Source organism: Dasypus novemcinctus, chromosome 8 (assembly GCF_030445035.2).
Source record: "Dasypus novemcinctus isolate mDasNov1 chromosome 8, mDasNov1.1.hap2, whole genome shotgun sequence".
Taxonomy (NCBI): Eukaryota; Metazoa; Chordata; class Mammalia; order Cingulata; family Dasypodidae; genus Dasypus; species Dasypus novemcinctus.
The window spans coordinates 88,262,345-88,289,944 of record NC_080680.1 but is presented as its reverse complement, the minus strand read 5'-3'; the positions used below and the strand labels follow the sequence as shown (position 1 = coordinate 88,289,944).

Sequence of the window (27,600 nt, the reverse complement as noted above, 5' to 3'; positions counted from 1 at the left end):
CCACCCGGGCCGATCCTGCTCTTCTCGTTGCCAGTCCTAAGGCCTTCTGAGAGTTTGTGAGGGGCAAGGACGGACCTCCCCCCGGCCCCACGTCCCCGCGCGCCCCCAGCCCACCCGCCCCGGCCCAAGCGCCTGGCGGGGCCCCTTTAAGTGCCTCCAGGCGCGGCAGTCGGAGGCCGCCGTGTTCCCGCAGCCCTTCGCGCTCGCGCCGCCGTCCGGGAAGATGCGGGCGCTGCGGGCCGGCCTGGCCCTGGCGCTGGGCGCGGGGCTGGGCGCGGCCGCGGAACACTGGCGGGGGCGGCGGGCGGGCGCGCGGGGGGCGCCGGGGCTCCTGGGCCGGCTGCCCGTGCTGCCCGTGGCGGCGGCCGAGCTGCCCTCGGTGCCCGCCGTGCCCGGCCCCGGGGAGCTGGCCAAGTACGGGCTGCCGGGGCTGGCGCAGCTCAAGAGCCGCGAGTCGTACGTGCTGTGCTACGACCCGCGCACCCGCGGCGCGCTCTGGGTGGTGGAGCAGCTGCGGCCCGAGCGGCTCCGCGGCGACGGCGACCGCCGCTCCTGCGACTTTCGCGAGGACGACTCGGTGCACGTGTACCACCGCGCCACCAACGCCGACTACCGCGGCAGCGGCTTCGACCGCGGCCACCTCGCCGCCGCTGCCAACCACCGCTGGAGCCAAAAAGCCATGGACGACACTTTCTACCTGAGCAACGTCTCGCCCCAGGTAGCGCCTCGCCCGAGCCGAGGTTTGCTCCCCCAGAATACCCGGCCGAACGCACCGCGCGCCCTAGGGCGGCTGGGAGTGGGGGGTGGAGCCCCGGAGCCCGCGTGTCCCGCCCAGCACCGGCTCTGCCTGCAGCGCGCTTGAATTCACGGTGGACCCCTGGGCACCTCCTGGCGTCAGTTTTCCCGTCTGTAAGACGGGTAATTCCTTCTTGCGGTAGCGTTGAGGGATTCAAGATACAGAGCATGTGAAGGTACTGAGCACGCTTCCTGGCCCTTGGCAAGCATTCACTGTATGTTAATTATACTGAGAAAACGGAAGCTCAGAAAGGTAAAGTGATTGGCTCAGTGTCGCACAGCAGGCCTTGGATGGAGGACCCAGGCCCTCTATGGGAGTGTGAGCTTTCAGCCATTGTTCTACACTGCCTGCCTGGGAGGAGGAAATGGGAAGATAGCTGGCATGCAGGCGGACTGTTAGTACAGATTACTGTGCACCCTAGTCAAGGCACCCAACATATGGCCCCGCTCCTTACAGCACGTGGCACCCAGCGCCTGGGAATTGATGTGGGGCTTTGGATGAAGCCGGGTGTAAGCTCTGGACCTGACTTCTACAGCCCCCTCGGCATTTTATTAGACCTTGTATGCGGTCTGGGGAGCTAGCTAAGCGTTAGAGTCGGCAGCAGATTCATAAAGTTCCCAGCCAGGCTCTGCATGTGCTTCCGATTGGAAGGAAAGGAGAGGTGGTTGGGAGAGCGGCCTTCCGTGAACCCCTCTGGGGGCCAGGCCTCAGTTTCTTTCTCCTAATGGGGGAGATGTGCCCCTTCCCTCTTTGAAGCTGACATCTAGGGGTGCTCATCCTCCCATTCTAGATGGTGTGAGGGTAAGAGCTAGTAGCATCCTCAGCCCTCCCCAGACTCTGCCCTCATGGCCACGTCATCTTGGGGCATGACTCTCCAGTGTGAACTTCACTTTCCTGCTCTTGCTTGCCCCCAGCTAGATCTCTCCCCACTTGATGCTTATGTCCCCTCAGGGACTGAGGCAGCCCAGGGAGGGGGGAAGGGGTCCCACCCCTCATGCCATTTAAGGTCCCTCCTCACAGGTACCCCACCTCAACCAGAATGCCTGGAATAACCTGGAAAAGTACAGCCGCAGCTTGACCCGCACCTACCAGAATGTCTATGTGTGCACAGGGCCACTCTTCCTGCCCAGGTGAGGCCTCCCACCCATCTGCAACCCCCCTCTTACCACTCACGCTTTTCCCAGGCTCTGGATCTGGGTCAACACCATCAAGTTACTACTCTGAGTTTTTGAAAGGTCTGTCCTTCTCCCTGCCTTGGGTCTCCCATGCTACTTCCACAGCCAGAGAGACCCTCTAGACACCCATCTATACCACTTCTGTCCTGTACCCAAGGGCACCAGGCACTGAGTCTGCCCCTTCTCCTTTCTCCATTATCTTTTGCCATACCTACCCCAGCCAAACCTGTGTTCAACCCAGATATCAACCCAGATATGAACCCTTGTGGGTCCCTGAATGCCCTAAGCTTTTTTGCCTTGGGTCGCTCCTTTGCTTGGAGCACCCTTCCCCTAGAGTCAGCATTTGAACTCAGATCTACCTGACTCAGAACCTTCACTCTTGTCCTTTCGTAGCCCTTCCTCTTGGGTCAAACGGAATGAGGTTTTCTGGTCCACTGAGGACAGGGATGAGCAAGGCGGTAGGTTATGGCTAAGCAGCTGGCTCTGGAGTCTGGAGACCTGATAGGGAATCCAGGCCCTACCCCCTAATGCTTTGGTGACAGTGGGCAAGTGAGCTGTGAGCCTCAATGTCCCCTCCTGTAAGATGAGGACAGTACCTCTTTCCTACCTCAGTGTTCGGAGGACTGAGTGGGATGGATGTCACCTGCTCAGCCCAGGGTCTGGCCAGCAGTAAGGGCTCACTCAGCATGAGCTGGCTGGGGGGTGGGGGGAATGGCTGGAGCCCTGATAAGCCTTAATTACCGAGTGCCTCCTGTGGCCTGCTGACATGGAGTGAAGCCATCCATCCTGCTACACAGCAGGCCCTATGCTGGTGCTGGGGATTCAGCTGCCATGGTCCTTGTTTACTCGCTGTTTACCATCCACAGGGAGACAGTAATTAAATGCACACACAGGGAACTGTCATGTTTAGAAAGCCTGGTTCTCTCAGCAGTATTTATTGCCACCCACTCTGCCTGGCTCTGGGTTGGGCATGAAGAAAACACCTGAGGGTAAGAGGTAGCCCTTACCCTGGAGAGTTTCAGCCTCCTGGGGGAGTTAAGTAGGACAAAGAAGCCTCACACTGAAGGGGTTGCCCTGCAGGTTGACAAAAGGTAGAGTCTGGGTCAGGGAAGGCTTCCTGGAGGAGGTAGCATTGGGTTGGACCAGGCCTCAGGCCCCTGGACGCCCTAAAAGGACACCTGTGCCTGGGTGGGTCTGCCCACAGGACGGAGGCTGATGGGAAATCCTACGTGAAGTACCAGGTCATAGGCAAGAACCACGTGGCAGTGCCTACACACTTCTTCAAGGTGCTGATCCTGGAGGCAGCGGCTGGGCAGATTGAGCTCCGCTCCTACGTGGTACCCAATGCGCCTGTGGACGAGATGATCCCGCTGGAACGCTTTCTGGTGCCCATCGAGAGCATTGAGCGGGCCTCAGGGCTGCTCTTCATGCCAAACATCCTAGCACGGGCAGGCAGCCTCAAGGCCATCACTGCTGGCAGCAAGTGAAGGAGGCAGCCTGGTGAGACTGGGGGTAGGTGGGAGCTGGGTTTCATTAAAGGTGGTTAATTTTGGAGACAAGTCTTGGCTGTGTCTGTCCCAGGTGACGAGTAGGAACCCCTGGCTTCAGTGCTGCTGCTTCAATGTCTTGGGTCAGACAGAACCTTCAGCTGGGCCGGGCACCCGCCTGGGTGAGGCCAGGTTGCAGGGCAGCCAGGGAGATGAGGATGGCTTCCTGGAAGAGAAGTGTGACAATGGCCTGGGCCAAGGCTGCTGGGTTCCCTGGCTCCCAGCCTGTCCTCAATGTCTGCTCAGGACGGAGCCCCTCGGCACTCCCTGCCCTCAGCAGTGCTATGTGGAGGTTAAGGACAGGCCCAGGGAGGAGGGCTGCCAGATCCATGGTCATACAACAAAGTGGGAAGAGCCTGGGCCTGGGAGTGGGGGAGGGAGCTCACCTCAGTGCGGATGGTGCGGCTGCCTTGGCTGGGACAAGTGTTGACATACAGGTCAAAGAGGACACTGGGTTCAGCCACCTCCAGGTTAGGGTCGGCGTCCACTCCGGCTTCTAACCCCTGAAGGCCCCCAAAAACCACGAGGGCATGCCTGGCACGCACAGGAGGTGGAGAGATGGGGGCCTGATCATCAAGGGACCAAGTGATCGCAGCCCCCTGTACACAGCAGGGGCTGGGTCTATACAGCTCTGCCCCCATCGGGCAGTTTCCCAGGCCATTCCTCCCACCCCCTTGCTTCCCTTGGCTGTGCCCACCTGAAGCTGGGGAGCTGGGCAGAGGCCACATCTGAGCCTCGCTCTGATGTCCCAATGGTCAGGTCATACCCATCCTTGAAGGGGGCCTCAGCAAACACAGCACCTGGGCATAGGGTCAGCTCAGTGGGGGTCCGGCTCCCCATCAGACATATATATGGGGAGGGACACTCAGGTAAGGGAGTCACACCCAGACCCTCCACTGTTCCTGGGAGGTCAGAGCTATCTCTGAATGGGGACTGGGCAGGGCAGAGACCAAAAGTGTGCTAGATTGGGGGAACGAAGCAGCAGGTGGGAGTGGGAAGGGGCTCCAAGAATACACAGTAGAGCGATATACTATATCTGACCCTATTGCCCCCATTCCCAATCACGACAGACAATAATTATGATACTTTTCCTCAGAAATCATCAACGTCACTCCAGGTAGCACTTAGATATCACTGATCCACTGTCATGGACTGAGAAGACAGGGAGAACATGGCCCCAGAGAAGGAAAGGCCCAAGGACAAAGAGCCAATTCAAGCAAGAATCTCTGCTGCCTCTCAGACAGGGAATAGACAGATATTCACAGGAGAAAGCTTGTCCTTACTGAGGCAAGAGGCCAGCCGGACAGTATAGCCCCAGTAGAGACCAGCTTTGCTACGAGGGTCCTGTGATGATACGACTTTTCCCCGGTAGGTCTTGCTTTCTGGAAGGGAAGCGGAGAGGCGGTGAGGCCTGGGCTCTGAGCCCGAGGCAGGCCAGGCCACCACAGCGCTGGGGAAATGCCCAGATACCTGGGAGTTGCTTCTGATTCAGTTGTACAGTAACCCGAAGTCCAGGCTCCAAGTTCTTGTCAATCTTCACCTCCTGAGAGAGAAGCCACAAGAGATGGGTGCTGTTCTCCCCAGGACCAGCAGGGGTCACCCCTCTTCTAGCCACCAGGGGTACTAAAAGGCTGGCAAGGGACGGGAGGGGTCCAGGTCAACTCCATCACGCTCATCTCTGGCACCTGGGCCAGGTCTGCTCATAGGACACCACTTGTGGTGAAAAACAACTATCAACACAAGACACTGAGTGAAAATGAATGCTTCCTGCACAGGGCCTGGCACAGAATAGGTAGTAAGCATTTCACAAATAGATGAAATCCCAGTTTGCTACATTTTGGTGATACTGGCTAGCTGAAGGAGTTTGGGCAGGTCCCTTAACCTCTCTGAGCCTTAAGTTTCCTCATCTGTCAAACAGAAAACTTTCCATAAACAATAGCTATTGTCATATTGCACACCACCCGGCATGAAGGAAGAGCTCTACACACAGGAGCTGTTCTAATAACTGACATTCGTGTTTTATGCCAATTTTGAATTTATCACATGGGGTGGCACTTTTTCCTCTTTTGAGAGTTTCTCATGCTTTTCCCTATTTTTGCCTGTGTCTGTCATGTTATGATTCACTTTCAGCCAGTTATTTCTGGTCTTTTTCTTGGGGTGGTGTGAGGGGTAAGGGTGGGGAGAGAAAGCAGATGGAAAATTAACATTCCCAACCCTGGCATGGCTTTTCAACACACTGGAGCAACCTCAGAGTGACTGAGCTTTTTTCCCCCCCAGTTTGTTTTTGTTTTTTGTTTCAGCATAAGGACCATCTGATGGTGTTCTGCTTTTTACAAAGCAGTAAATTCATTCCTGGCCTCATTTATTGAGGCTCGTCTTTGTCACTTCTCTGGCTCAAATCTGCGTCAATAGAGGATCTGTAGGTAAGAGATGCCTGCGTCCAGGCTCCCCACCCACATGCCCCAGCCTCCCCTCCAGAGCCGGATGTGTCCGTACAGGTGGCAGGCCCAGCCCCCTCTGCATTCCTACCTTCTTCATGCCACAGTTGACGAAGGAGCCGTGGCCCGGCCGGGTGGGCCGGTCCAGCACCATGCCCTCTCGGAACTCAGACTCCTCCTCCTGACGCATGTGGTGAGGGCTGTCCAAGGGGTTCAGGAGCCCTGTGGGTGAGGGCAGCCAGGAGGAGTCTGGGCAATGCCAAAGAATGATGGCGTGTGGCAGGGACCTTTGGTTCAAGTTCCACCTCTGCCACAGACCTGCTGTAAGACACCAGGCACAGGCCCTACCCCTCTCAGTCCAATTTTTCCAACTTTACAACGGGTGGTTAGAATGGAATTTCTCAGTGTCTGGGGGATAATACACAGGAAATGGGGATAAGGACCACCCAGACTTACCTGCAAACTGCAGATCCTGGTGCTTGGGGAAGAATGCCTTTCGCAGGTACCTATTAAAGAACACAGGTCTCAGGACGTTGCCAGGGAAGCCACCTCCCACCTAACCACTCACCAACCACACACCCCTCACTCGGGGACATCTGCACTTCATCCCCTTACTGTGGACACTCGAGGTACTGCAGGATCCGGGCCAGCTGTACACATGCTTGCCCCTTCTTGCCAATTCCCATGAATTCCCCCTCCACAGTCCTGGAGAGAGAAATAGGGCTCAAGATTTCACTGTTTCCAGCTCCACGCAGTGCTCCCTCAAGAGCTCCTCCCTCCCAGGCTGACCCTCTATAGTCAATGCCCAAGCCTTGTAACCCTCCCCACTAGTGATGACAGCAGGGCATTTCAGGCAGGGCACTCGGCAAGAAGGGCACCAGACAGGTAGGCAGAGGACAGGGTGAAGCCACAGCCAACCCTGGCAGCCCCTCCCTGCTCCCTGAGACTCAGCGCCTTATGGGATGGTCTCTCACTTGGCATCTTGGCCCTCTTCGTCAAATACCACAATCTCATCCACACAAAAGATGGTACAGGCTCTGGCGATCTGGCCAGCCAGGTAAGTGCGCAGCTCGGGTGACTGGGCATTGTCCATGATGGAGCCTGGCAGGGCCACGCTCAGGGTGTAGGGCCGCCCTGGGCATAAAAGGGGAGACTGTGGTCAGCCTGAGAAGCCAGAGTCCCCCTTCCCTCCTTCCCTCTGCCTCCATGGCCCAGTGTTAAAGAATTTTCCAACTGGGAGGAATTCTGAGATCAGCAAAATAGATCCAATTCCCCTCTCTGGGCATCAGTTCCCCCAGGAGGAACATGGATTTAGTGATCTCCAAGGTTCTTTGAGCAGGGCAGACCACTTGGCAAGGCTACGGAGTAGTCAGAAGCATTGGCCAGACCCCTTTTTGCCAGTTTTCCAGCTGGAAAATGGGGATAAAATGCATTAATATCTAATAAGTTTTTTATGTGTATATGTTAACTCAGTAACTGTAGGAAATAAGTACTGTTTTTATCCTCTTATCCCCATTTCCAGGGGAGGAAGCTGCAGCCCAGAGGTAAAATACGAGGCCCCACGTTACACAAAAAGGTGGGGCAGCTGAGATATGGGTTCAGGCCGACTGGCTCTGAGGGACCATCACACCTCCTCCCTCCCAGGGTCATCTGGAGAGAGCCATGTGAGATAACACCTGTAAAGGGCTTCCCTGGCCTGGCACAGATGACATGCTCAGTCCTTGTCCCCACTGTGACAAATGTCAGTAACTACTGGGCTCCATGAGGGTGGAACCTCTGACCGTTCAGAGGTTCGGATCTAGACAAGGAGCAAAGACACAATTTATTAGGTGGATAAAGATGTACTGATGTGGAAGGTTATCAAGGACATAATGTGGGATGAGAAGAATCAGATTTCAGAAGAACCTGGACAAACTCTCATGGCAGTTTGGGAGGATTTTTCCTTTCTTCTTTGGAGTTTTTGGTATTATTTGGGCGCTTTTGTTTTCAGCATGTGTTATTTATAATGGGAGAAAAACTGAGGCATTTTTATGACAAAATTAAAATAATTCTATGAAATGTGAAATTAAAACAAGCAGAAAGTGCTCAATAAAAATGTAAATAACAATTACGGTTACAATTATGAGATTCTGGGGATCTAAAAGTATGAGGTATGATGTGAACCCTCTAGAAAGCTGAAATCTACCTAATAGGAAGTTAGAACTCAATTTGCTATATGACCTGGGGCAAATCCTCCCCTTCTGTGGGCCTCAGTTTCTCCAATAGTACAAGATGTTTGGATCCACTGGTCTCTAAGGGCCCACCCCACTTCCAGATGGGACATTCTCTGTACTTCCCACAAGACAGCAGCTGCAGGCCAGAATATGCCCAGGGAGCCCCTTTCCAAGAACCAGCCTTCTCACCCCGGTCCTCCTCCTGCACAGTCGCCTCCTCCTCCTCCTGGAGCTTTGCCTGCTCCTCCTGTGCCCGCTGCCGCTCAAGTTTTTTCATCAGCTTGAGGTCCTTCCACTTCTTTTTCTCCTCTTTCTCTGAATAAGAGATGGTCCTGATTGGGGGTGGGGCACTTGGAGGGATCATGGGAGCAGTCCCTTCTAAAGGATGCCAGCCTGGGTTCTGGAGTGCTACTGGTTGAATGGACGGGCGCGGTGAGGGGAGCCTCCCCAGGACTCCTGGCCCCTTCCTCCCTACTTTAGTTCTTGTGGGACCAAGAGGGGACAAAGTCGGTGGCTTTCCCCAAGGTTTAGCTATGTACTTCTGGAACAGTCTCCGGGAACAGTGAGCACAGGCACCCCCACAGCCCCCATCGCCTTTACCCCCAGTCTCACACTTACTCTGTCGCTTCCATTTCCGCCACTCCACCCTTTGGCCGTGTTCACCCTGGAGCAGGAGTGGGAAGAGGATTAGGAGAGTGAGGCTGGATGTTCCCACCTGGGTGGGGGTCTCCTTCCCCGAAATGGCAGCCAGGGAGGGCCTGCACACGGCTGGCCAGGAGAGGGCATCAGGAGAGCAAGGACCTGCTGCTCCCCAGTGCCTGGGACGTGGCACTAAGTTGGTGAGTGGGTTCCCACTGGACAGAAAAGCAAAGAAGGACTCAGAGGACTTGCCGCCCTGGGAGCCAGGAAAAGAAAGAACGATGAACCACGGCTGGCCGTCGCGAGCAGGAGCCCACCTCCCGAAACCCGGCTCGCGCTGGAGAAAGCGCAGCGGGGTCCAGCCACGGACTATTTGACGCGGTACCTGCCCTAGCTCCAACCCTGGCTGCCCTGGTTCCCATCCGGGCTGGGGCGCACGTGGCACAAGCATGAGGCACCTTCAGGGCTTCCGGCCCCGGATTGGCGAGAAGCACAGCGGCAGGGAAGCCGGACCACCACAGACCCCCGCGCGCCTCCTTCTCTGGCCCCCGCCCGGGACTCGCTCCTCTGGCTACCTACCGGGCCGCAGGGCCGCTTCCCAGCGCGCTCCGCCATGTTCCACCGCCCACTGCCGGTCACGCCCCCGCCAATCGGCCCCACCTCTTCCGGCCGCTCCCTCACCGGGCGGCCCAATCGGAGAGCCCCCTGGCGCGCCGTGGGCGTAGCCCAGGCGCGGGGCGGCTGCACCTGCAAGTGCGCGTGGGCGGGGCTGACTCCACACGGTTGGTTTTTGGGTATGATTGTGGCTGAGACCAGTCTTCGAATATCAGTGTTAGTTGGAGGATGGTTGGAGGGTAATATCGGGAATGTATAACAATGATTTTGGAAGTAGATGAGGATGTGGTTAATAACAACTGAGGAATGTTCTTCTCCAGGGTAAGAGTGTGGTGATACGTTGGGAAAATAATGTAATTTAAAGACTAAGTTAACAACAACATTGTGATGTTATTGTAGCAAAAGCAAAGCTGGTGCCATATTAATTCTTTTTTTTTTTTTTACACCCATATTAATTCGAAAGGTAAAAAAAGGTTTGGTTTTGTGAGACATGAAGACGATCAAGCTTTTTTCCTCTTCATTGTCTTTCATTCATAAGAACTTGACTATGTCATTTAACTAATCTGTGTTCATGTGTGTATCTTTCTGAACACTAGAGAAACAACTGAGTTAGCAGGTGGAATTATGAGATAAACGTGCCTAAAAAAGCACTTTTTAGGAGTAATGTTTCCATAACTTGTTGAGCTGCCTTTTCTGTTATTTTTGTGAATTTGAAATAAAGTTGTTAATAAAATTAATAAATTAGCAAATTTAAGATTCAATATTAATTAATTCAACCAGCAAATATTTATTGAGCAGCACCTATTTTGAACCAGGCACTCCCTGTATTAACCTCCAAGAGACAGGAGAGTAAACCAAGCAGACACTGGTCTGGAACTTACAACCTAGTAGAGGAGAGAGATTTTAATCAGATAACCACTCACTTAAATATAGACCAGCCTAAAACTTCTTAAATTAAAATAAATTTAATATAAATCAAGATCTTAATTTAAAATTACAAGTTTAATATGCTAGTTCTCATAAACATTTCAAACACCTTAATAAGAGACATACATGCTGATCAAAATGATTGTAAAACAAATTTCTTGAGGGTTGTGTTTATTTTCCCATTATTTTCCCTTTGTACCTGAATGGAAGGCAAAATTATTTACCCTTCTAAAGGAAGATCTTCCATCTCAGGCAGGCTGAGCTTAGTCAGTCTAAGATTTGAGTTTCTGTTGAGTCACAGATTTAAGCTATGGGCAGAGATTCTGGACTGGTTCCTGAGACATGTGCACTCTGACCAGGGTAGTGTCACCCAAGAGATCTACAGGTTTGCCCCTCAGAGGGCTTTCTTACCATCAGGCTATGTACAGTGTGGCAAAGGGCCTTTGAACTGATACTTTGTTTCACAATCCTGACTTCCGAATTGTGGCAGTACCAAGGAGTGGCTTGGAAAGGGAAGAATGGAAGAGTTGCCATCAGCTCTCTTAATTAAACATATGATATGAACAAAAACTATGTACTTGCTAGGCTTGAAGACAAGTCCCTTAGCACCGCCCTCCCAACAAACTGGAATGTCCCGGGGTAAGTCGCCTCACTTCCAAAGTGGTTTTCTCACTTGTAAAATAGGGCTAACTCCTGTCTCATGGGGTTGTTGTGACTGTTCAATGAAATGATAAACATTTAAGTGACTGGCACATAGGGACTGCACAATAAATATTAGCCCATTCCTTCCCCTGGGCTCTCCTGGCCTCACCAGTGCTGTTGGCGAAGCCCTGTGGGACTCTGTCTTCCCTGTCAGACACAACCTAGACTCTACACACACACACACACTACACTACCAAACTCAGCCACTATACCCGACACTACTAAGTGTCCCTAACCACTTGTCCTTGACGCCATCTGAGGATCCATCTTAGTTTTAAGTAGTTAGGAAGCACCCAGTTTTATTTTAAAGCATTGATTTAAAAATAATATATGGAAAAATTATCTTATATCAAACTGCAGTTTGCTTCCAAGATACCAGTATTTGGGAAGCGGACTTGGCCCAGTGGATGGGGCGTCCACCTACCACTTGGGAGGTCCGTGGTTCGACCCGGGCCTCCGTGACCCATGTGGAGCTGGTCCATGTGTGGGGCTGGTGCGTGCAGGGAGTGCTGTGCCATGCAGGGGTGTCTCCCGTGTAGGGGAGCCCCACGCATGGGGTGTGCGCCCCCAGGGACAGCCGCCCAGCGCGAAACAAAGTGCAGCCTGCCCAGAGTGGCATCTTGCGCAGGGGCAGCTGACACAGCAGGAGGACACAACAAAAAGAAACACAGATTCCCAGTGCCGCTGGTGGAGATGGAGGCTGTCACAGAATAACACGCAGCAGGTGGAACCGGAACAGACAACGGGGGTGGGGGAAGGGGAGAGACATTTTTAAAAATAAAATAAATAAATCTTAAAAAAAAAAAAAAAAGATACCAGTATTTTACTGTAATCTCTTTTGAATACATTTATGGTACCTAAATTATTCTTTGTTCTTTTCATAAGCTAAATACAACTCTAAGGATTCAGTTTTTAGCAAACATTCACAGCCTGCTTTTCTTAGTAGCCAGTCCCGGTTTGGCATACAGTGTAGATTCTTAAATAACTTTTTTGCTTAAGTATTTGTATGACTATTAGTGCTTCGAAGTCAAATAAAAAGTTCACAAGTTATAAATACAGAAGAGCAATCTATCCTACCAAACAAGGACCCCTGAAATTGCCATACTGAGACTGGGAGTAGATTTCAGTTTTGTGTTTCTTTTAAGTTAATCAAAATGTCTGGAAAAAATGACTGAAACTGCATCTTTGTATGTATTTATTTTTCCTCAAAAAAAACACAGCTTTATTGTGGGCAAAGAATACTGATTTGAGGAGCCTAAAGGCAACTTCCTGATGTAAAGGTTAGAGAAGGAAAGGCAGGGCAGGGGCAGGAATGCCTGTGCTCCAGCTGGAGCCCGTGCAGGGCTGAGAACAGGGCTGGGCCTCGAGGTCTAATGCGTTGCTGGACTATCCTCTGAGTCTGGGGAGGCCAGAGGGAACCCTGCTTGCAGCCTGATCTAGGGATGGGCAGGGAGAAGCTTCAGAGGCAGAAGAACTGTGAGAGGGGAACTCCTGGTCCCTCAAGACCCAAGACCCAAAGGACTCTTCCCTGGGGGTATTCCATTTCACAGGGAAGGGATCTCCCAGTACGCCAGTACCACCAGCTGTCCCCAACCTGGGAATGGCTGAAACCTAGACAAAGGCAGACAGACCTCTGCAGGGCATGCAGGGACCAGACGGGGCAGGGCCAAGTGTCGACTTCAGGGCCTGAGTTCAGCCTTCCACTCCTGCAGCTTCTGGTCCATGGCCTGCAGCGTGGATTCATCCTGCACCAACACAGTTCCTTCGTACCCCTCTCCCCATGTTCCCAGTCCCAGGGGGCCTGGGGGAGCTTGGGGAAGCCTTCCTTCTCCCATCCCTGCCCTTTACCTTCATAAAACAGAAGCGGATATAATAGTCAAAGTGCTTCTGATGCGGCACACTGTAGAAGATGGAGGCTGGGATGGCCATCAAGCCCTGGGGAAGAGAGAGCCCGCATCTCAACACTGCCGCAGGGCCCAGCAGGCCTGGGGACCAGGGGGACAAAGAAGTCCCCATGATGGGGTAGGGGAAGGAAAGTTAGTTCCAATGATCACTTCCAGCCAAAGGTCAGAGGAAAAAACTCCAGAGCATCCTTCTATGTTCCTCTTCATAGGGAGGGGAAATGGAGGCTGAGAGAGGGAATGGTCCCTCTCTGGCAGGTCAGGGCAGAGCCAGAGAAGAAAGAAGCCTCATACTCAGAGAGTGGGGCTGGAGGGGCCTCAGAGACCATGGGCCAATTCCCCGCTGTACAGACGAGAACAGTGAGGCACAGGCAAGGGCAGGAACTCCTGCCAGCCCACATGGCATTTTGGTGAAAATTAGAAACAGGCTCCCTTTCCTTGAAGTGGATGGAACCCTGCACCAGGGCTCATGGCAGTGGCTGGGCTGGATTTTGGCCCATCAGTTCCTTGGCCAGGCACCCTTGAGCAGTGCACAACCTGTAAAACCCTACACAGTGATTCTCGCAGTGGCTCAGCTCACCTTGTTCTTGATCATCCACTTGACAAAACGTCTGTCATAAGGCTCATCTGCGGCACCAGGCAAATTGGGCATCTTGCTCTCTGGGGGACAGAGGCCATGCTGAGCCTTGGGCAGTCTCCAGCCCCCTTACCCTGCTCGGCCCGGCCAGTCTCACTCACTGAAGTCTGAGATGTCTGCCATGAGGAAGTAGCTGCCCTGGGGGATCACAGGTCTCAGGTCCACTGACTGCAGGCTGCGTATCATGTGGTCACGTTTGCGCTGACTGGCCTGTGGGAGCTGCACAAAGTAGCTGCTCGGTTGGCCGAAGTGCAGCTGCTCCCGCTTGAAGCTCTGGGCTACTGCAGCCTGGGGGGCGGTGGGGTGGACGTGGACAAACATATGTCAGGTGTGACCTGGCTCTGGGGCCAGCCTGGGCTCTTTCGTAGCTTCTCCCCTACATCGGTGGGGTCCCCTGCCCCTGCTCACCTGGCACTGCGTGGGACAGTGAAAGACAGAGTTCTGGTGCACGGTCCGCAGGTGCTTCATGAGATTATCTGGGCCCAGGACCCAGCCCACCTGGACCAGGATCACAGGTAGCAGGTGAGGGCCTCTAGGGCCTGGCCAAACCCTCCTTAATTCCCAGACCCACCTCACCGGCCAAAGCCCATGGCCATACCTTGACCCACTCACCTTCCAGCCAGTGGCACAGAAGGTCTTGCCAGCGCTACCGATGGTTAGGGTCCTTTCCCACATGTCAGGGAGGCAGGCTGCCCAAGGCCAAAGAGAAGAGGGGCTGAGAAGGGGATGGGGGGCAGGGAAGGGGTGGTGGCCTGGGCTCCAGGGTGCACACACAGGCCCTCAACACCCTGGACAACAAATGTGCTAAGTATTTACAGGACTTATCTCATCTCATCCTCACAACTACCCAGGAGGCAGGTGCTACTGTGATCCTGTTTTCAGAGACGGGAAGTCACTGCCCCAGGTTACACAACCGTGTGGCTCCAGACCCCTCGCTCCCAATCGCCAGGCCTGCGCCGCCTCCCATATTGGGTTCACGGTCCTCCCTCTGGTGAAACAGGCCTGGCCGGAACAAACATCCTGGGCCGGGGGCCTGGCTTGGCGCCGCTCACCGATGCTGATGTGCTGGCTCCCGTCGAAGACCAGCCACTGGTAGACCTCGTCGCTGATGCACAACACGTCATGCTGCCGGCACAGGCTGGCCACCAGCTCCAGTTCTGCCTTGGAGAAGACCTGCAGGACGCAAGGAGGGCACAGGCCTGCAGCAGGGACCCTCCCCGCCAACCTCAGTGGGGGGGGGGGAGCTGCTCAGAGAGGTTAAAGGTTGTGCCCAAAGCTAGGACTAGAGCCTAACTTGCATTATTCCACTGAATCATGGCAACACCAACTATGTGAGGTTGGCGCTGACATGTTTTCACTTTCCAGATGAGGAAACACATTGAGAGGCAGTCACTGCCCCAAGGTCACTGGGAAGTGATGGAGGCACCTAACCCATTTCTCGATCTGTGGTCCTGAAACCTACCCCTGGGACCTGACCCTGGGACTTCTGGCAGCCTGTCCTCATTGAATGCAGCCATCCCACTTGATAGATGGAAGAAATTGAGGCCCAGAGGCAGTCAATCAGTAAAAGAGATGGGAGAACCCAGTCTGCAAGGGTTCCAGAAAGAAGCTTCTCTCAGGTACCTTTCCCAGGGGGTTGTTGGGCGTGTTGAGGACCAGGGCTTTGGTGCGAGACGTGAACTTGCTGGCCAGCTCCGTGGGGTCCAACTGCCAGTTGCTGCTGGAATCTAGTTCCCCATCCTGGATGGAGCCCTGCAAGCAGCAGGAGGGGGTAGGCAATAATCGCCATCCCAGACCTTCCATGGCAGGGATTTGGCCTTCCTCCCCCCGGCATCTGTCTCCACCCTCCTCCTCTGGGACTAGGGACCACCCTCCCCTCCTCATCTCTGAGGAGGAGCTGGCCTGTTGCACTTCCTTCCTTCTTTCCTACCTCCTGAGATCCAGTCCCAATCATCCCTTAGAGCCCTCTGCCCACGCACATCCCACCCAGCAACCTTACCGGCCTCAGGGCCACAAACACAGGGCGGCCTCCTGCCATCAATGTCATGGGCTCATAACAGTCAAAAGAGGGTTCGATGATGATGACCTGGGTACAAGGGCCAGAATTAACTGCAATCAGCCCTGTCTTGGGCCCTCACCCTCATCCAGCCCAAGTTCTGTCTACTCACCTCGTCTCCTTCATCTACCAGAGCCTGGAAGGCTGTGAACAGGGCCCCATAGGCACCCACAGTTATCAGCACATTCTTGAGCGGGTCCATCTCCTGTCCCAGCAGCTTCCCAAAGAAACTTGCCAGGATGTTTGCCAGCGGTGGGTAACCCTGCCAGGATGGCAGAGGTCAGAGCCTTCACTGCCTGGGTATAGCCTGGGCCCAACCTCGCCCTTAGCTGGATCCACACAATTCTAGTACCTTCTAGCTGCAGATGCCAGGGAAAAGTCATCTCCATGAGGTCAACTCTTTTATCCCTTCCACCAAAACCCTGAGCCTGTTCTGAGCCAAGTGTAGTGCCAGGACTGGGATTCAGCAGAAAACACGTGATTAACAGAGCCCCGGAAGTAGTGGGAACTCCATTCTTTAAACATCTCTCTTTACATTTTAGAAGCACATCTGTGCCCATCGGATCCTCCTAGCAGCCTTGTAAGAGAGGCATTATTTGATCCCTACCACTTGACAAGTGGAAAAATAGAGACATAGAAGAAGGGAATTGACTTGCCCAAGCTCACACACAGTTGAGGCACAGGAATAGGACTTTATATATTGCAGCTTTGGGAGTATCCCACTTTGAGAGGGGGATTGGATCTGTAAGCTTGTTCGTTGAGGACATATATAAAACACTCAAGGCTAAGCCAAGTAATGCAACCTAGAGCATAACTAAATAACTTAACAAACCAGATTTGACCACTTAAAATTAAAATTTTCTGTACAGCAAAAGATACCATAAGCACAGTTAAAAGACAAGAGAAAAACTGCAACACAAGAGAAAGATATGCCATATAAAGAGTTCTTACAAAGCAACAAAATAAAGATATATACCGATATACGAAAAATAAGCAAAAGTAGTTCATAAAAGAAAAAACACTGATGTGAAACACACATATGAAAAGAATAATTGAAGAAAAGCAAATAAAAGCAATATTGAAATTCCATTATAATATCATAAGATTATAATGTTAGTGTTAGCAGACACTAAAATGATTGATATTGCCCACAGTTGGGAAGGGTGTGCGAGAAATGAACTCTTTGTTTGGCTTGAGGAATTATTATGAGTCCATTTATATTTTAAAAAATGGATATACACATACACATATGTGTCAGGGTCCTCCAGGGAAAAAAAACCACCAGGAGATATACATTTTGTATACAATATATACACGTAAAACTCCAATGAAGGAGAAGCTGGCTGATGGAAATTCTTTCTTCTGAATGCTGAAATCAGCAGTTCTTCTTTAACTGATTGGATGAGACTTCTCTCATTGTTGAAGGCAATCTCCTTAGTTGATTATAGATACAATCAGCCATAGATGCAATCAACTGACTGATTATTTAAATCCATTAAATATCTTCACATTAACAAGGGACCAAACAACTGGACACCATAACCTTGCCAGGTGACACATGAACTTAACCATAAGAGTTCATCCCTTGTCAAACTGGCACCCATACACATCTCCTTAGACCATATTTAATCTCTAAATTAAAACAATAACGGTCATATTTCTACCTAAGAGTACTCAACCACCTTGTGTATAACTGGAAACATACTAACTCTTTCCCCAGAAGAGGGTGCAAGTCCTTGAGTAATACTCACTCTTAAAGTTAAATACTATGAGAAACAATTAATAGACCTTGTGTTATATGATAAGGACATAAGATAGGGAAGAAAGGATGTTTGCTTTATATATATATACACACACACACATATATACATATATATATATACATATTCATACCAGAAATCACTATTCATAACCATTATAGTCCTCATTTCTGTAGCCAATCACATGGTCATAGCTCATAATATTAATAGTTAACTTCTTCCACTACCCTTTTCATATTCCCTTTACCCTGAGCAAGCACATGAACTCGCTGTGGTTCTTTGCTCAGCGGGGTAACCCAAGCCTTCATTCCTGAAGTTTCTGGGCCATCAGTAGTCCAGCCTGGATTGGGTTGTTGCCGTTTTCCATTGACTTTAGTCACAGGACACATTAGTGCTAAGAGACACCCTAGGGAATTGCCTGTACTCTAGGCAAACTCTTCTTCACTTCGATTGTGTAGTTGCAGACCCATTTCCCCTTAATGGTCAGGATCAATCACCCCAGCCAGTACAGTAATTCCCTGTTTTGCCTATTGATTCAGAGGCATGATGAACACAAAGTGGCAGGGTGGCAGCCTGAACTCCCAGTTCAAAGCAACTGTTGTGTTCCCTGTGGAAACACTCCTCCTTTAGGAACTAAGCCTTGTAGATCAGCAGAGCCTAAGGTTGTGGGGATGGGAAACAAAAATTTTTCTAGTGGATCACTAGGATAGTGATAATGAGAGGTACCACCCCCATTTCCACCCCTTGCTTCCTGGACCTGTATATCCTGGCTATGGGAGAAAGAGCACCATAGAGTGGATGCTGATTTAGGCACACACAGCCTCCTGGAGAACACTGCCCCAGCCCTGCAAGGTATTGCCACCCAATTGGCACCATAATTGAGTCTTCAAAAGGCCAATCCACCATTCTACCAATCCAGCTGCTTCAGGATGATGGGAATATGGTAAAGCCAGTGAATTCCATTAGCACATTCCTATCCCACACTTTGTCATGAAGTGGGTTCCTTAATCAGAAGTAATGCTGTGTGGGATATCATGATGGCAGATAAGGCATTCTGTAAGTCCATGGATGATAGTTTTGGCAGAAGCATTCCATACAGGGAAGGCAAACCCATATGTGGAATGTGTGTCTATTTGAATTAGAGTAAAGTGCTGCCCTTCCATGATAGAAGTGATCCAATGAAATCAACCTGCCACCAGGTAGCAGATTGATCATGTTGGGGAATGGTGCCATATCAAAGACTGAGAGTTGGCCTCTGCTGCTGGCACATTGGGCACTCAGTGGTGGCAGTAGCCAGGTTGGTCCTGGTAAAATCCATGTTTCTGAACCTATGCATAACCTCCATCCTCAGCACCACGGCCACTTTGTTCAAGAGCCCATTGGGCAATGACAGGAAGGGCTGGGGAAAGACTCTGACTGGTATCCAGAATGGGTCACCCTCTCCCGTTCATTATTAAATCTTCCTCTGCTGAAATCACCCTCTGGTGAACATTCACACGGGAGACACATATCTTCATGATTTTTGCTCACTCAGGGAGTCTATCCTCACACCTCTCCCCCAGACCTTCTTGACACCAATTTTCCAGGCATGTTTCTTCCAAGTTCCTGACCATCCAGCCAAACCATTGGCCTGAGCCTATGAGTCAGTGTAGAAATGTACCTCCAGCCATTTCCCCTTCCAAGAAAAATAAACAGCCAGGTGCACTTGCACTGTCTGAAGTTCTGTAGGATTTCCTTTCATCGCTGTCTTTCAGGGATGTCCCAGAAAGGGGCTGTATTGTTATAGCTGTCCACTTTTGGGTGGTACCTATATATCATGCAGTATTGACTATAAACTAGCCCAAGTTTTCTCTTCTTCAGTCAACTGATCATAAGGAACTCCACAAGAGGCCATAACTGTAGGCTGGGAAAGAGAAGGTAATGTGGTGGGAGTGGAGACCACAGGCATTTGGGCCACTTCTTCATGTAACTTGTACCTTCAGGACGCCCTCGGGCCCTATCTCGTATATACAACTTCCAGTTTATGATGGAGTGCTGCTGTGCATGCCCAACTTTATAGCTTGGTGAATCAGACAATACCCAGCTCATGATAGGCAATTCAGGTTTCACAGTAACATGGTGGTCACATGGTTGAGCATTTGGTCTCTACTAAGGCCTAGCAGTAGGCCAAAAGGAGAGTAGTTATCTTGAGAGGATGGCAGGGCTTTGCTTCAAAATCCTAAGGGTTTGTACTGTGATTCTCCTATAAGGGCTGCCAAAGGCTCCGGACAGCATCTCTGTTTGCCACTGACACTTCTAGCACCAGTGGATCTGCTGGATCATATGGTCCACGTGGCAGAAAAGCTTGCACAACAGCCTGTACTTGTTGCAGAGACTCTTTGTTCTGGTCCTCACTCAAAACTAGCAACTTTTCATTTCCTTCAGTAAATGGGCTGGAGTAGCACACCCAAATGAGGAATGTGTTGTCTCCAAAATCCAAAGAGGCCAACTAAGTATTGTGCCTCTTTTTTGTTTGTAGGAAGGCCAGATGCAGCAGCTTATCCTTCACCTTAGAAGGGATATCTTAATATGACCAACACCATTGTACCAAATCTGTATTACTCACGGTTTTTAAGGGCAACAGAACCAAGAAGATATATATGTAATATTATGTACATATTACATACATGATAATATATATAAATATTATGAGATTTACTACGGTTCACGTGACTGTGGGAAAACACACGTCTGAATTCTGGAGGACAAGCTGCAAGCTGGGAACTCTGATGAAGGTTCTCAATGAATTCCCCAGGAGGAGCGGGCTGGCCGAGGTAGAGATGGAACTTCTCTTTTGGATTACTGAGATGATCAGTCCTCCTTTTCAGGCATTCAACTGATTAGATGTGACTTCTCTCACTGAAGGCAATCTCTTTAGTTGACTGTAGGTGTAATCAGCCACAGATGCAATCAACTCACTGATGATTTAAATCTATGAAATAATAGTCTCACAGTAATTATCAGGCCAGTGCTTGCTTGACCAAGTAACTGGACACCGTAACTTTGACAAGTTAATACATGAATTTAACCATCACAATATATAAATGTGCATTTGGGTATATAATGTGCATTTATATAGGATTTTAAAAAATTAAAAAGGGGAAGTGGCTGTGACTCAAGCTATTGCGCTCCTATCTACCATATGGGAGGTCGATTCCTGGGGCCTCCTGGTGAAGGCAAGCTGGCCTGTGTGGCGAGCTGGCCCATGCAGAGTGCTGGCTGGCACAGGAGTGCTGGCCCATGCAGCAAGCTGGCCCAAGCGTACAGCTGGCACAGAAAGATGATGCAACAAAAGGAGACACAGAGGAGAGACAATAAGAGACGCAGCAGACTAGGGAGCTGAGATGGCACAAGAGAATGATCACCTCTCTCCCACTCCGGAAGGTCCCAGATTGGTTCCCAATGCCACCTAAAGAGAAGACAAGCAGACACAGCAGAACACACAGCGAATGGACACAGAAAGCAGACAGTGAGCACAAAACAATGAGGCGGGGGTGGATAAATAAATAAATCTTTAAAAAACAAGTTTAAAAGTCTGGAACACTCTACAGCACACTATCAAATTGTTGGCAATGGTTATCCCCAGATGGTAGAATTGGAGAGAACTGCCCTCCAGGTGATTCTAAAGCACACCCAAGTTTAAGGACCACAGCTCTAATCCAAGGTTTGGCAAGTATTTACTACCTGGCCCTTTACAAAAAAAGTTTGGATTAGAGTCTCATCCCATCAGCGCCTTGTCTTTCAGAGCTCAGTTTAGGTGCCACTTTCCCCAGGAAGCCTTCTCTGATGTTTAGCCTCCTCCCCCATTCCCTCCTTGCTGCTCCCCCCTCTTATCGACTGGCTGTGTTAATACTGGTTTCTTGTCTGCCTTTCCCAACAGGCAGTGAAAACCGGCACAGGCCAGGAACAGAAGAGATGCTCAGTAAACAATGAACTGGACTGAATTTCCCACACTCTACCCCAAGTTGCCTTCTGGCCATTAACTTGATTTTCCGTGAATCCTGATACCCATGATTGGCTTGGTCCCAGAAAGGCCTGTCCCCTTCCTCCCCAGGACCTCCGCAGAGGCCTGCACCCAGGGCCCTGTGGGGCCAGGAGACTCACAAATGCCTTGGTATACTGGTTGAGCATGGGGTCTCCACTGACAGCGTGCTGAAGGGCTTCCACCGCGAAGTCCGGGGGCGCAAAGTCGGGGATGCCCTCTCCCAGGTCCACGGACTCATGCTCACTGGCCAGTTCGATAAATTCCACCCTGGGTGACAAACAGAGAGTTGGTAGCAGCCTATCTCTCCACTCCGATCTGAACTTCTGCCTGCTTCTAGGACAGGGTGAAGAAGTACGGGGCCCCTTCTAGAAAAACTGGATAACTAGCATCTGCTGCAGGCCTGGAGACTTGTGCTTTATTCTTCACATGCTTTGAGCTTAGATGGGCTGGGCACTGAGGTAAGAGCAAATATCAGCCCACGGGTTTCCAAACTTTTTGGACTGTGACACAAAGTAACAAATAATCTTTACATCACAAACCTTGTAGAACACAAATTTCAAACAACATTATCTTTCTAGGTGTGATCTACTGTAGATTTTCTTGTTTTGTTTTGCTTTTGAGGTACCAGGGCTGGGGTTTAAACCTGGGACCTCTTATGTGGGAAGCCAGCACTCACACTGAACTATACTGACAACCCTGAGTTGGTTTTTTTTGTTTGTTGTTTTTAGGGGGTACCAAAGGATAGAACCCAGGACCTTGCACATGGGAAGCAGGCACTCAACCACTTGAGTTATATCTGCTCCCTACTGTACTATATTCTTTCTTATCCTATCCTCTAAAAATATTTGTCAAGACCTGTTAAATTAATTTCATGACCCATTAGTTCATTTGTCAAGATCACGGTTTTAAACGCTCTGCTCAAATAATTTTCACAATAGTCTGATGAGGTCACTACATAGAGGGGGAAGCTGAGGTTTGACGTGACTTGCTCAAGGTCACCCTTTTAGTGCATGGCAGGGCCGGGCTTTGATTCCACACTGCCCTGGACAGGAGGGGCCCAGCCACACTGGCACATGCCACCTTTCTTCTGGCTCTGCCCGGTGGCCACCCACCAGGAGAAACAAGAAGAGAAGCTGAGAGGCCGGATGAAGGGGCTGGAATGTGGTTTCTGGCTAGTTGAGGGCAGAGGAATCAGGCTGGACTGAATTGAATTTGCATAGAAATCAATAAATATATGCCTAAAATTCATCATTTTATTCCCAGAAATTCACAATGCATTTTTTTTTTCAAGGTATATTGAACCCAGGACCTCATACATGTGAAGCAGGCACTCAACCACTGAGCTAGACCTGCTCTCCCACTATCCTTTTTTTTTAAAGATTTATTTTATTTTATTTCTCCCCACCCCTTTGTTGTTTTTTACTTGCTGTGTCTGTTTGTCTTGTTTCTTTAGGAGGCACCAGGAGCCAAAACCAGGACCTCTATTGTGGAAGGGAGGTGCCTAATTGCTTGAGCCACCTCCACTCCCAGCTTTTGTTGGGTCTCTCATTATGGGTTTCCTCCCCATGTCTCTTGTTGTGTTATCTTGTTGCATCAACTCGCCACACCTGCCCATCGAGTCAGCTTGCTGTCTTCTTTAGGAGGCACTGGGATCTGAACCAGCGACCTCCCATGTGGTAGGCAGGAGCCTAGTCGCCTCAGCCACATCCACTTCCCCACGATGCCTCTTGAAGACACACAGAGAGGGGCGGTAACGTGCAGTTACAGTTGGTTGACGCCACACAGACTCTGGAGAAGGCATGGCCTACCTATAGCTTGATTTTGGATTTCCAGCTTCCAAAACTGTGGGACAATAAATTCCTGTTGTTTAAGTCAATCAGTTTTTGGAATTTGTTATAGCAGCCCTGGCAAAGTAAGGCACCTGCCTAGCGTCACACAGTGGCTAATGGCAGAGCTGAGACTCAAAATCAGCTCTAGTAGTAGATGCTCCATGGTGGCTGGGACAGGGAGGAACCAGACCCAAAGGCCCTGCAGAAACTGGCCGCCCTCTAGGCTGTGCCTTGAGGGTCCTTGGGGTCGCCAGGAGCTGGGGCCCTCTTTTGCCCTGACCTGCACGGGCCTCATCCTTTCTGGCACTCCCTCGGCTGCATGCCATCCAGGCCAGCTCCTGCTCTTCCCGCCATTGCAAGGTACCCAGCTTCTCCAGTCTCAGTCTCCCCCTCTGTACAATGAGAGTCTCCAGAAGCCTCTTAACTCTGCTGGCTTAACTCTGTACCACCTGTGAAATAGACTAATCCCTGGGAAGCCCTAGCCTGGTCCCTAGGTCAGAGCAGGTACCAGGTAAATGGCGATTACTGTCATACAGTATTTCGACTTATCCTTCAAGGTAAATATAATTATCTCTGTTTTGCAGTGGGGAAGCTGAGGCTCAGAGTACGTGAGTCACTTGCCCCAGCACTTCTGCCAAGCAGGGAGAAGCTGAGACTCAAACCAAGCCTGCTGCCTTGGGCCACAGTGCCTGCCAGACACCAGCAGCCTCCTCACCTCTCACTGGCCATAGCTGCTAATCTTTCCGTCCCAGCAACCCTGGATCCTGGGTCCCACCGTCTGACCATCTTGCAGCAGACCCCTGGACGGCTAGCCCTGTGCTGCCCCGCACCCACACCTCCCCAGCCCTGCCCAGCTCACCTGGGGTTCTGGTCGATGCCTTCCAGCCTTCGGGCCTGCAGTCGTTTGGCCATGGTGAGCTGGGGATGGAGGAGAGGGAGGTCAAGGTTGGTCCAGGTGGTGGTTTTCAAGGCCACAGCCCCAGCCCTTCCACTCCCTGGGAGGAGGCAGAAATCAGCCCCCAGAGAGCAAGGTGGGCTCCGTTTGCCACCCGCACCTGTCCCCACAGGCCCCACGCCCGGTGTCTCCCCACGCCTCCAGCCTTGACCTCCCCAACTTCTGGGACTGACAGATGGAGTCCACTGCCCGACTGCCCTGGTCTCCCCAGGCTTCCCAGGAGGCTGGGCCTCCCAGAGTCCCCCACAGCAGGATTAAAGTTTAACCCTGGAAGGGCCGTGTGCTGAGGAGGAGCAGGAGGGGGCGAGAAACAGAAGGAAGGGTGAGGCTGTAGAGAAGTAGGAACCTGTGACCACCCCACCCGAGAGGAAAATTCACAGCCCCCTAACCGCGTATATCTCGCTTCTGTAACAAGCTTGCTCGACTGTAAAACCTTATCTCAAGGCCTCCTCCTGTAGAAAGTCTCCTCAGCCCCTGCCAAAAAACCAACCTGACCCAGACCTTTGTAGATAACAAGAACTCCCCAACGGCTTTTCTCCCCTGATAGAATTCCCAGCACTTAATTAACCGCAAACATCTGTTTCTGTACATGCTTACATGCTGAGCTATTGCCCCCGCCCTGAACCTAAAAGCCCATATAAACAAACTCCGCCCCCCGCGACCCGGGGCTGCTCTGTCCTCTGCATAGGATAAGGCAGTCTCCCCGTGGCTAATATAGCTCTCAATTGCTCAATTGGAACTTATTCAGAGTCTGAGTCTGGTCCATATTGCTGGTCTATAACAAGGCTCCTATTCCCTGAGATCATGCACTGGGCCCCACCCTGGCCAAACTCACTCATTTAATCCTCAGAACAACCTCTAGGCAGTAGGACTTGGTCCAATTTAAAGGTGAGAAATGAGGTGAGTAGGAAGCAGTCATAGAAGAAACACTCACTCAGCTCTGCTTGACACAAGACCAAGTTCTGACTCAGGTGAGGGGCACACTCACCTGTTCCCAGTCTGCCTCTCCCCTCACTTCCCCTGCCTTCCTTCCGGTCCAACTTTCTCTTTACCCCCCACCCACCCGTGTGCAGAAACTGGATGGGCCTTAGAGCCACCAAACTCAGGACGAGACCCTGCCTTGGCTGGGTCCAGAGGACAAGTGATTTAGCTCGTCCTGGCCTCAGTCTCCCCATCAGTGCAATGGAGGGGAGCCTGGGCTTTGGTCTGAGTAATCTTCCACCCCTGGGAGATTGTGAGTCCTGGGTGGCTGGGAGGTAGTGGAGCCAGGTCTCTGGCATTCTCAGTTGCGGCTCATGATCTCACTCAGTCACCAAAGCATCCCCAACAGGAGCTGCCTGATAATCCCCACCTAACAGATGGAAACGCTGAGGCTCAAAAAGGCTCAGGGACCTGCCCAGGGTCAGTGGAGAAGCTGGCCAGGACAATGGTCAGGGCGGTGGCAGCGGCAGAGGTCCAGCATAGGCCCTTTCCTTGGAGGGGGACACTGGGGCCATTTGTGCAAGGGCCAGTTTTTTATCCATAGCCCAGGGGTCCCGCTGATGAGATTCGCAAAAGGCCTGGCACCTAGAGCGTGCACTGCCAACGTCCGCTGCCCTGTCCCTTCACCGAACCCCTGGCATCTAACACTAGGCCTGGCACTCAGGACATGTCAAAATATTTTAAAATGGGGGTGATCTTTGCCAAGGGAAACCACGTTCTAACCATATTGTAAGGGATGGTTATCTTTGGTTTGTTATGTTAAAAAAAAACTTTTCCTACAATTTAGGATCTTATAGCTTTATTGAACGATTCATGGATCCAGCAGCCTCGCGTTCAGAGAGAAGGGAGCTCTGCTGAGGCAGTGGGAAGGGAAGGTCAGACAGGGCGAAGCCGGAAGCCAGCCAGGAAATGTTCTCATGGCCTGAGGTGAAGCTTCCATTTTACACAGGGTGATCTTTCAGAGTGGGGAGCAGATACACCTTGATTAGCATGGAATGCCCAATCTGGTAAGTGATAGCTCCTGGACTGAAACTGGCTTATCACCAGGTGTTACTCATTTGCAGTTCCCAGAGTATGTTCCATTGTTCCATTTTCTGGGAAAGAGGTTCTTCCTATAGACACCCAATGCGCGCCATTTTATTTTATCTACCAGATGTTTTTTAATTATCTTCTTTATAATTTGCTTATTTTCCAAGTTTTCTGAAGTAAACGTTTTAGTTTTATGATTAAAAATGTGAGAGAAAATCACATTTTAGCTGAATATTTATTGATGTGATATATGGATATTCAAAAAGTACATACAGTACATTCTGCTTGGTAAAAAAAATTCCCCACTAATATATATTTCTATATACATAAATGTTTTCTACGACCATATGTACATAGAAAAAAGTTTGGAAGAAAACATGTTAACAAAATACTAACAGATTCTCTGTGAGTGATAGAATTACAGATGATTTTAATTTTGTGTATGTGTTTTTCTGTTTCAACTTTTTTTTGTATGGTGAACATACTATGTTTGATTGAGTCTAATATGTGTATTTTTTCACATCACACCATCTCTGAATTCGGGAGAGTCTTACAATTGATGACATGAGTTTAACCGGCTTTTATTCCCCATACTGGTCCATAAACATGCTATTGATGGCATCTTAGATTTGATATAGATGGAATTACTTTTGAATTGGGGATGCATAAAAAAATATAAAGTGAGGATGAGTCAGGGACTGCACAGGGGGAGATGGGAGATGGAAGTTGGAGTGAGGGGAGTTTGAAGAGGGGTGGGGGAAGAACAGAAGAGGTGAGTGGAATTGAATGGGTTTAGGAAGGTGATAGAAATCATGAGAGAACCCCAGAAACTTGGGGTACTCAAAGGAGTGACCTTCAAGTATTTCAAACAGTGCTTGGATAAGTGAGCATATAGTACCTGTTCTTGGGCTTATGGATAACTCATCCATTCAGGCAAAATTTATCGTGCACCTACTGTGTGCTGGGCAAAGGACAATGGGGGAGGAAGCAGTACGAAGCAGACCATTCAGATGCAGAATGACAAGTTCCAGACTAGATGCAAGCACAAGAGAGGGGCCCACATCCCGCTCAATCAGAGAAGGCTTCCTAAAAGAGGGGGCTTATGCACAGCTTTGAAACCAGAGCCAAAACAGACCCAGGAGCCCAGGGCCACGCAAGCAGTGCAGTGAAGGGGCTGGAGCACTTACAGTCTGGTGCAAGCACTGGTTGAGCGAAGTTCCAGCCTTCTTTCCCTGGAGGGGCCACGCCAGGCGCACAGAGACGGTGGCTGCGTTCCTGAACATGCCTCCCCGAGCCACAGGGCACTGCTGACTCCTCCAGAGGCAGAGGAGAAGGAAAGGGAGAGCCTTGGCCAGAAAACAGCTCCAAGTCCAGGA

General features: G+C 50.9%; 2 protein-coding genes across 2 annotated transcripts; one reads left to right on the top strand and one right to left on the bottom strand.

The window, feature by feature from the left end:
• Window positions 1-99: 99 nt before the first annotated feature.
• Window positions 100-3,530, top strand: ENDOG (endonuclease G). The gene is made up of 3 exons (XM_004463077.5): window positions 100-718; window positions 1,817-1,926; window positions 3,176-3,530. Exons 1-3 carry the CDS (start codon window positions 224-226, stop codon window positions 3,456-3,458), a joined length of 888 nt encoding a protein of 295 aa, XP_004463134.2. The 5' UTR covers window positions 100-223; the 3' UTR covers window positions 3,459-3,530.
• Window positions 2,872-27,600, bottom strand: SPOUT1 (SPOUT domain containing methyltransferase 1). Its single transcript, XM_071216529.1, has 24 exons — window positions 27,412-27,600; window positions 24,119-24,177; window positions 21,550-21,697; window positions 15,759-15,908; window positions 15,590-15,676; window positions 15,214-15,342; window positions 14,643-14,763; window positions 14,203-14,279; window positions 13,999-14,088; window positions 13,692-13,878; window positions 13,534-13,613; window positions 12,901-12,987; window positions 12,739-12,797; window positions 8,788-9,266; window positions 8,359-8,484; window positions 6,931-7,090; window positions 6,572-6,661; window positions 6,413-6,462; window positions 6,048-6,178; window positions 4,989-5,061; window positions 4,802-4,900; window positions 4,216-4,318; window positions 3,905-4,052; window positions 2,872-3,684 (listed from the first exon to the last, which is right to left on the bottom strand). The coding sequence occupies exons 1-24, from the start codon at window positions 27,505-27,507 to the stop codon at window positions 3,616-3,618; spliced, it is 2,898 nt and encodes a 965-aa protein (XP_071072630.1). The 5' UTR covers window positions 27,508-27,600; the 3' UTR covers window positions 2,872-3,615.